Source organism: Salvelinus namaycush, unplaced genomic scaffold (genome assembly GCF_016432855.1).
Source record: "Salvelinus namaycush isolate Seneca unplaced genomic scaffold, SaNama_1.0 Scaffold3880, whole genome shotgun sequence".
Taxonomy (NCBI): Eukaryota; Metazoa; Chordata; class Actinopteri; order Salmoniformes; family Salmonidae; genus Salvelinus; species Salvelinus namaycush.
Window position 1 is genome coordinate 1 of NW_024060875.1, and position 10,409 is coordinate 10,409.

General features: G+C 47.0%; 1 protein-coding gene across 1 annotated transcript; it reads left to right on the forward strand.

The window, feature by feature from the left end:
* The first annotated feature begins 1,661 nt into the window (after positions 1-1,661).
* Positions 1,662-9,802, forward strand: LOC120040874 (AP-5 complex subunit zeta-1-like). The gene is made up of 3 exons (XM_038985865.1): positions 1,662-1,813; positions 6,462-6,599; positions 9,437-9,802. The coding sequence occupies exons 1-3, from the start codon at positions 1,773-1,775 to the stop codon at positions 9,639-9,641; spliced, it is 384 nt and encodes a 127-aa protein (XP_038841793.1). The 5' UTR covers positions 1,662-1,772; the 3' UTR covers positions 9,642-9,802.
* The last annotated feature ends 607 nt before the right edge of the window (positions 9,803-10,409 follow it).

The following is a 10,409-nucleotide window of genomic DNA, read 5'->3' on the forward strand; positions in this document are numbered from 1 at the left end:
TATATTTTAAAAACTAACCCCTTCTGTCTGTGACTGAGGCTGACTAAAGCCTTGTTTATGTTATCCTTAAGCACTCCGTTACATTGTGCCGTATTTTATGCAATTTAATAGGGACGTCCAAAACGGAGTGGAAACGGTTTAATAGGGACGTCCAAACGGAGTGGAAACGGTTTAATAGGGACGTCCAAACGGAGTGGAAACGGTTTAATAGGGACGTCCAAACGGAGTGGAAACGGTTTAATAGGGACGTCCAAACGGAGTGGAAACGGTTGAAGGCTCCGTTGAACAGGAAGTTACCCAAACTTTTTTCGGTGTTGGTTTTATGGGATAGCTGGCAACTTGTAAACAATTACCCATTATTTTAAGTGAGAACTATTTTCATAGCAATATTGACTATCCTACCGATCCTTGACTACAGTGATGTCATTTACAAAATAGCCTCCAACACTCCACTCAGCAAATTGGATGCAGTCTATCACAGTGCCATCCGTTTTGTCACCAAAGCCCCATATACTACCCACCACTGCGATCTGTACGCTCTCGTTGTCTGGTCCTCGCTACATATTCGTCGCCAAACCCACTGGCTCCAGGTCATCTACAAGTCTTTGCTAGGTAAAGCCCCGCCTTATCTCAGCTCGCTGGTCACCATAGCAACACCCACCCGTAGCACGCACTCCAGCAGGTATATCTCACTGGTCATCCCCAAAGCCAACACCTCTTTTGGCCGCCTTTCCTTCCAGTTCTCTGCTGCCAATGACTAGAACGAACTGCAAAAATCACTGAAGCCGGAGACTCATATCTCCCTCACTAGCTTTAAGCACCAGCTGTCAGAGCAGCTTAAGAAACAGTGTTGCGTCTTTTTTGGCATTGTATTCATGTAAGGAATCTGTGGCAAGACATCCGTAGATTTATAATCAAACACATTTCTGAAGATTTTACACTATTATGGAGAGATGCTTGGATTCTTTACTTAGGATAGAAAGAAGTTGAAACTATTTTATGTAATTCATTTCATTATTCTTTTGACCAAATGTCATATTCACAAATGTACATTTACAAACAAAACAAAACATTGTATTACCTTGCAAAAATATATTGAACATTATTTTAAGACAATGAAATACTCTGGTGACAAAAAAGCTGTTAGAATTATCAGTGTGTATAAGGTCGTTGTGTAATGTGATATTGGACCCTTAGCCCCGCCCTTAGCCCCGCCCCTAGCCCCGCCCTTACGCCCAAATGTCCTTTGTATATTCTATATATATACTTGTGTTCCCCATATACTTTTTGTATCGATTTGATGTTGATAAAATAATAATAATACAAAATAATATGTATATTTTTGTAATTCGTTGGCAGCCATATTGGATTTTGTATACGCTGATGTCGCTGGAACAGTGACCACGTCCGTCAAGATGTCCGAGTGGCGCAGCGGTCTAAGGCACTGCGTCTCAGTGCAAGAGGCCTACAGTCCCTGGTTCAAATCCAGGATGTATCACATCCGGCCATGATTGGGTGTCCCTATAGGGCGGCACACAATTGGCCCAGCATCGTCCGGTTTTAGCTGGGGTAGGCGGGTAGGCCGTCATTGTAAATAAGTATTTGTTCTGACTTGCCTTGTTAAATAGCGTAATGCGTAATGAAATACGTCACGATGTTAACGGGGCACTGGGCAGACCCGCTGACAACGCGGAACTAGTAGAGGATTCACGTGATTGTCAGTCGGACATGTTTCCCCAGCGGACAATTTACAACTCGTCTGGACGGCTACGATGTATTCAGCAGGAACAGAGAGTTTGATCAAACAAGCCAGGTAAGACCCAGCACCCGGCAGTTAGCGGTGTTCAGAACAGAGTCAAGCCGGGGAAAGGACACTGTTCTCCGCCTGCTTCTGTCCGTCGTACGCCGCTGCTGTCATGTTGTTTGGTGTTAGCTTGCTCTTGTCACTGCGCAACCACAAACCGAGTTGCAAGGTACACTGAACAGAAATATAAACGCAACAATTTCAAAGATTTTAGTGAGTTACAGTTCATATAAGGAAATCAGTCAATTGAAATAAAATATTTTACGTCCTAACCAATAGATGTCACATGACTGAGAATACAGATATGTATCTGTTGGTAACAGATACTTTATGAAAAAGGGGCGTGGATAAGAAAACGCGTCAGTATCTGTTGTGACCACCATTGTCCTCGTGCAGCGCATCTCCTTCGCACAGAGTTGATCAGGCTGTTGATTGTGGAATGTAGTCCCACTCTTCAATGTTAAATAAAACAAATACAATATAAATGGCTGTGAGAAGTTGCTGGATATTGGCGGGAACTGGAACACGCTGTCAAACATGTTGATCCAGAGCATCCCAAACGTGCTCAGTGGGTGACATGTCTGATGAGGATGCAGGCCGTGGAAGAACTGGGACATTTTCAGCTGCCAGGAATTGTGTTCATATCCTTGTGACGTGGGGCCGTGCATTATCATGCTGAAACATGAGGTGATGGCGGTGGAGGAATTTTGGCTCCCGAGTGGCGCAGCGGTCTAAGGCACTGCATCTCAGTGCAAGAGGCGTCACTACAGTCCCTGGGCTGAATCCAGGCTGTATCACATCCGGCTGTGATTGGGAGTCCCATAGGGTGGCGCAAAATTGGCCCAGCGTCGTCCGTGTTTGGCCGGGGTAGGCCGTCATTATAAATAAGAATTTGTTCTTAACTGACTTGCCTAATTAAATAAATAACAAATTAAATGAATGGCACGACGATGGGCCACGGTATCTCTACATTAAAATTGCCATTGATAAAATGCAATTGTGTTCGTTGTCCGTAGCTTACGCCTGCCCATACGATAACCCCACCGCCACCATGGGGAACTCTGTTCACAGTATTGACATCAGAAAACCGTTCGCCATCAGCCCGGTACAGTTGAAACGTGGATTAATACGTGAAGAGCACACTTCTCCCGTGTGCCAGTGGCCATCGAAGGTGAGTCGGTCACGACCCTGGGGTGAGGATGACGAGCACACGAATGAGCTTCCCTGAGACTGTTTCTGACAGTTTGAGCAGGAAATTATTTGGTTGTGCAAACCCAGTTTCATCAGCTGGTACTGTATTTACATAGTACTGGTACTGTATTTACATAGTACTGGTACTGTATTTACATGGTACTGGTACTGTATTTACATGGTACTGGTACTGTATTTACATGGTACTGGTACTGTATTTACATGGTACTGGTACTGTATTTACATGGTACTGGTACTCTATTTACATGGTACTGGTACTGTATTTACATAGTACTGGTACTGTATTTACATAGTACTGGTACTGTATTTACATAGTACTATGTAGTAACCAAAAAGGTGTTAAACAAATCAAAATATATTTTATATTTTTCAAAGTAGCCACCCTTTGCCTTGATGACAGCTTTGCACACTCTTGGCATTTTCTCAACCAGCTTCATGAGGTAGTCACCTGGAATGCATTTCAATTAACAGGTGTGCCTTGTTAAAAATTTATTTGTGTAATGTCTTTCCTTCTTAATACGTTTGAGCCAATCAGTAGTGTTGTGACAAGGTAGGAGGGGTATACAGAAGATAGCCCTATTTGGTAAAAGACCAAGTCCATATTACGGCAAGAACAGCTCCGATAAGCAACAGGTACAGCAGTGCTCGGCAAGCGGGAGCGAAGGGCGAAGGGCACCGGGCCATGTTGTGTTACCGGATTGCAGCTCAAACTCTAATTGAGCTGTAGACTGTATCACGGTGACCTCCAGATGGTAACTCTCCCCATTGAGCTGTAGACTGTATCACGGTGACCTCCAGATGGTTACTCTCCCCATTGAGCTGTAGACTGTATCACGGTGACCTCCAGATGGTATTCTCCCCATTGAGCTGTAGACTGTATCACGGTGACCTCCAGATGGTTACTCTCCCCATTGAGCTGTAGACTGTATCACGGTAACCTCCAGATGGTAACTCTCCCCATTGAGCTGTAGACTGTATCACGGTGATCTCCAGATGGTTACTCTCCCCATTGAACTGTAGACTGTATCACGGTGACATCCAGATGGTAACTCTCCCCATTGAGCTGTAGACTGTATCACGGTGACCTCCAGATGGTTACTCATCTGTATCTGTAAACAGGCATAGAACACCAGACTAGCCTGACATGTAGCTAGCATCTGTAAACAGGGACATAACACCAGACTAGCATGACATGTAGCTAGCATCTGTAAACAGGCATATAACACCAGACTAGCCTGACATGTAGCTAGCATCTGTAAACAGGCATATAACACCAGACTAGCCTGACATGTAGCTAGCATCTGTAAACAGGCATATAACACCAGACTAGCCTGACATGTAGCTAGCATCTGTAAACAGGCGTATAACACCAGACTATCCTGACATGTAGCTAGCATCTGTAAACAGGCATATAACACCAGACTAGCCTGACATGTAGCTAGCATCTGTAAACAGGCGTATAACACCAGACTAGCCTGACATGTAGCTAGCATCTGTAAACAGGCGTATAACACCAGACTAGCCTGACATGTAGCTAGCATCTGTAAACAGGCGTATAACACCAGACTAGCCTGACATGTAGCTAGCATCTGTAAACAGGCGTATAACACCAGACTAGCCTGACATGTAGCTAGCATCTGTAAACAGGCGTATAACACCAGACTAGCCTGACATGTAGCTAGCTAATAACACCAGACTAGCCTGACATGTAGCTAGCTAATAACACCAGACTAGCCTGACATGTAGCTAGCTAATAACACCAGACTAGCCTGACATGTAGCTAGCTAATAACACCAGACTAGCCTGACATGTAGCTAGCATCTGTAAACAGGCGTATAACACCAGACTAGCCTGACATGTAGCTAGCATCTGTAAACAGGCGTATAACACCAGACTAGCCTGACATGTAGCTAGCATCTGTAAACAGGCATATAACACCAGACTAGCCTGACATGTAGCTAGCATCTGTAAACAGGCGTATAACACCAGACTAGCCTGACATGTAGCTAGCATCTGTAAACAGGCGTATAACACCAGACTAGCCTGACATGTAGCTAGCATCTGTAAACAGGCGTATAACACCAGACTAGCCTGACATGTAGCTAGCATCTGTAAACAGGCGTATAACACCAGACTAGCCTGACATGTAGCTAGCATCTGTAAACAGGCGTATAACACCAGACTAGCCTGACATGTAGCTAGCATCTGTAATAACACCAGACTAGCCTGACATGTAGCTAGCTAATAACACCAGACTAGCCTGACATGTAGCTAGCATCTGTAAACAGGCATATAACACCAGACTAGCCTGACATGTAGCTAGCATCTGTAAACAGGCGTATAACACCAGACTAGCCTGACATGTAGCTAGCATCTGTAAACAGGCGTATAACACCAGACTAGCCTGACATGTAGCTAGCATCTGTAAACAGGCGTATAACACCAGACTAGCCTGACATGTAGCTAGCATCTGTAAACAGGCGTATAACACCAGACTAGCCTGACATGTAGCTAGCATCTGTAAACAGGCGTATAACACCAGACTATCCTGACATGTAGCTAGCATCTGTAAACAGGCGTATAACACCAGACTAGCCTGACATGTAGCTAGCATCTGTAAACAGGCGTATAACACCAGACTAGCCTGACATGTAGCTAGCATCTGTAAACAGGCATATAACACCAGACTAGCCTGACATGTAGCTAGCATCTGTAAACAGGCATATAACACCAGACTAGCCTGACATGTAGCTAGCATCTGTAAACAGGCACATAACACCAGACTAGCCTGACATGTAGCTAGCATCTGTAAACAGGCACATAACACCAGACTAGCCTGACATGTAGCTAGCATCTGTAAACAGGCACATAACACCAGACTAGCCTGACATGTAGCTAGCATCTGTAAACAGGCATATAACACCAGACTAGCCTGACATGTAGCTAGCATCTGTAAACAGGTGTATAACACCAGACTAGCCTGACATGTAGCTAGCATCTGTAAACTGGCACGTAACACCGGATCCAGAAGTTCAAAAGTCGTCGTTAGCTAGAGTCAAAAAGACTCGGCTACTCTGGCTCCCCCTAGTGGATATCCACTACACTGACTTCCTCTCTGGGTGGGACGCAACAAACGATTCCACCCATGTGCCTTTTACGCACGTAGATCAACAGAGAGTAGCTTGTAGTCGCCTTTAGGCAGCTAACTTGCCAAACTATTCTGATTTTTTTTCTTTTTTTAAGATAAGCTTGAAATGGGCGTGGTCTAATTGACTCAACAACCAACACGTTTAGGTTTCTTAATGAATCAGAAGATCACCAGTTATTTGTGGTTGATAATCAACGTTATCTAACTCCTTGACCCTGCCTTGTCGTATACCTCTCTGGAGTCGTTCACCACTGACCCGGAGCTGCATGAAGGTGACGGCTGTGATGTTGTTTCCAGGGAGATCGGGGAGGAGGAGCTACAGAAGTTCTACAGCAGGATCACCAAGCAGCTGACGGGTAAAGAACACGGCCATGATGTCATCGACTCACTCCAGAGACTGCACCTGATCATGGCCTCCACCAAGTACACTAGGAGGTACCCTACACCCTAAACCCTAAACCCTAACTGACTACACCTGATCATGGCCTCCACCAAGTACACTAGGAGGTACCCTACACCCTAAACCCTACACCCTAACTGACTACACCTGATCATGGCCTCCACCAAGTACACTAGGAGGTACCCTAAACCCTAAACCCTAACTGACTACACCTGATCATGGCCTCCACCAAGTACACTAGGAGGTACCCTACACCCTAAACCCTACACCCTAACTGACTACACCTGATCATGGCCTCCACCAAGTACACTAGGAGGTACCCTAAACCCTAAACCCTAACTGACTACACCTGATCATGGCCTCCACCAAGTACACTAGGAGGTACCCTACACCCTACACCCTAACTGACTACACCTGATCATGGCCTCCACCTAGTACACTAGGAGGTACCCTACACCCTAAACCCTAACTGACTACACCTGATCATTGCCTCCACCAAGTACACTAGGAGGTACCCTAAACCCTAACTGACTACACCTGAACATGGCCTCCACCAAGTACACTAGGAGGTACCCTAAACCCTAACTGACTACACCTGATCATGGCCTCCACCAAGTACACTAGGAGGTACCCTAAACCCTAACTGACTACACCTGATCATGGCCTCCACCAAGTACACTAGGAGGTACCCTACACCCTACACCCTAACTGACTACACCTGATCATGGCCTCCACCTAGTACACTAGGAGGTACCCTACACCCTAAACCCTAACTGACTACACCTGATCATTGCCTCCACCAAGTACACTAGGAGGTACCCTAAACCCTAACTGACTACACCTGAACATGGCCTCCACCAAGTACACTAGGAGGTACCCTACACCCTAAACCCTAACTGACTACACCTGATCATGGCCTCCACCTAGTACACTAGGAGGTACCCTACACCCTAAACCCTAACTGACTACACCTGATCATGGCCTCCACCTAGTACACTAGGAGGTACCCTACACCCTACACCCTAACTGACTACACCTGATCATGGCCTCCACCTAGTACACTAGGAGGTACCCTACACCCTAAACCCTAACTGACTACACCTGATCATGGCCTCCACCTAGTACACTAGGAGGTACCCTACACCCTAACTGACTACACCTGATCATGGCCTCCACCTAGTACACTAGGAGGTACCCTACACCCTAAACCCTAACTGACTACACCTGATCATGGCCTCCACCTAGTACACTAGGAGGTACCTTACACCCTAAACCCTAACTGACTACACCTGATCATGGCCTCCACCAAGTACACTAGGAGGTACCCTAAACCCTAACTGACTACACCTGATCATGGCCTCCACCTAGTACACTAGGAGGTACCCTACACCCTAACTGACTACACCTGATCATGGCCTCCACCTAGTACACTAGGAGGTACCCTACACCCTACACCCTAACTGACTACACCTGATCATGGCCTCCACCTAGTACACTAGGAGGTACCCTACACCCTACACCCTAACTGACTACACCTGATCATGGCCTCCACCAAGTACACTAGGAGGTACCCTGCACCCTAAACCCTAACTGACTACACCTGATCATGGCCTCCACCTAGTACACTAGGAGGTACCCTACACCCTACACCCTAACTGACTACACCTGATCATGGCCTCCACCTAGTACACTAGGAGGTACCCTACACCCTACACCCTAACTGACTACACCTGATCATGGCCTCCACCTAGTACACTAGGAGGTACCCTACACCCTACACCCTAACTGACTACACCTGATCATGGCCTCCACCTAGTGCACTAGGAGGTACCCTAAACCCTAACTGACTACACCAGATCATGGCCTCCACCTAGTACACTAGGAGACACCCTACACCCTAACTGACTACACCTGATCATGGCCTCCACCTAGTGCACTAGGAGGTACCCTAAACCCTAACTGACTACACCTGATCATGGCCTCCACCAAGTACACTAGGAGACACCCTAACTGACTACACCTGATCATGGCCTCCACCAAGTACACTAGGAGGTACCCTACACCCTAACTGACTACACCTGATCATGGCCTCCACCTAGTACACTAGGAGGTACCCTACACCCTAAACCCTAACTGACTACACCAGATCATGGCCTCCACCAAGTACACTAGGAGGTACCCTACACCCTAACTGACTACACCTGATCATGGCCTCCACCTAGTACACTAGGAGGTACCCTGCACCCTAAACCCTAACTGACTACACCTGATCATGGCCTCCACCAAGTACACTAGGAGGTACCCTACACCCTAAACCCTACACCCTAACTGACTACACCTGATCATGGCCTCCACCTAGTACACTAGGAGGTACCCTACACCCTAAACCCTAACTGACTACACCTGATCATGGCCTCCACCTAGTACACTAGGAGGTACCCTACACCCTAAACCCTAACTGACTACACCTGATCATGGCCTCCACCTAGTACACTAGGAGGTACCCTACACCCTACACCCTAACTGACTACACCTGATCATGGCCTCCACCAAGTACACTAGGAGGTACCTTACACCCTAAACCCTAACTGACTACACCTGATCATGGCCTCCACCTAGTACACTAGGAGGTACCCTACACCCTAGCACCAAGTCCACCTGGATGTAAGCCTGTCTCTCTGGTCCTGGAGAGGGTTGCAGACTGTCATATCTGTAAAGAATGGAAGACAATAGTTTCATTTTCATGTGTATTATAGCTGGGCTGGAACAAAAACCTGCACGCTTGCCTTCCCCGTGGTATTGGGTGGTCTCAGAGGCATGTTGTCACGGTAGCATGTTGTCATGGTAACCTGTGTATACGTGTTGTCCACAGGCTGCCAGTGGAGCTGCATCGACGTCTCCTGTCGCTTTGTGTGTCTTCCTCTGTGGAGCAGCTGACTGTGTTGACCTCAGCAGTCCTCAGAGAAACACTGCCCCCCTCTGGTCCGGGGCAGATCTACACCCTAAATGACTACAGCCCTTTAACCAGTCACACTGCTGCCGTAGCGCTGTCACAGGTACACATCCGTACTGAATAGGCTAGTGCCGAGTAACCCCCCAAACATGTTGATACCCCTACCCGAGGTATAGCAAAGCCCAACCACATCGTTCCATATCTCTTAACATCTCTCATATATGAAATGGATGATTGTGTCAAAATATGTTACTGTAAAGGTGGTTAAATTGATAGATATTGTGACACACCTCCTTTAACTCATTATTTTTTTGGTAGGCGTTCAATACACAAGTCAGATGTCCTCTGGTTCAGTGCTGTGTGGTCCTGCCAGATGTCCTCTGGTTCAGTGCTGTGTGGTCCTGTCAGATGTCCTCTGGTTCAGTGCTGTGTGGTCCTGTCAGATGTCCTCTGGTTTAGTGCTGTGTGGTCCTGTCAGATGTCGTCTGGTTCAGTGCTGTGTGGTCCTGTCAGATGTCCTCTCGTTCAGTGCTGTGTGGTCCTGTCAGATGTCCTCTGGTTCAGTGCTGTGTGGTCCTGTCAGATGTCCTCTGGTTCAGTGCTGTGTGGTCCTGTCAGATGTCCTCTGGTTCAGTGCTGTGTGGTCCTGTCAGATGTCCTCTCTGGTTCAGTGCTGTGTGGTCCTGTCAGATGTCCTCTCTGGTTCAGTGCTGTGTGGTCCTGTCAGATGTTCTCTGGTTCAGTGCTGTGTGGTCCTGTCAGATGTCCTCTCTGGTTCAGTGCTGTGTGGTCCTGTCAGATGTCCTCTCGTTCAGTGCTGTGTGGTCCTGTCAGATGTCCTCTGGTTCAGTGCTGTGTGGTCCTGTCAGATGTTCTCTGGTTCAGTGCTGTG

What these genes read in the sequence shown, in the direction of transcription:
- LOC120040874 (XM_038985865.1), top strand. Translation starts at nt 1,773, where the DNA reads ATGTATTCAGCAGGAACAGAGAGTTTGATCAAACAAGCCAG. An exon ending in AGTTTGATCAAACAAGCCAG is followed by an intron (nt 1,814 to 6,461) that starts GTAAGACCCAGC and finishes TGTTGTTTCCAG; the next exon opens with GGAGATCGGGGAGGAGGAGC. An exon ending in TCCACCAAGTACACTAGGAG is followed by an intron (nt 6,600 to 9,436) that starts GTACCCTACACC and finishes TGTTGTCCACAG; the next exon opens with GCTGCCAGTGGAGCTGCATC.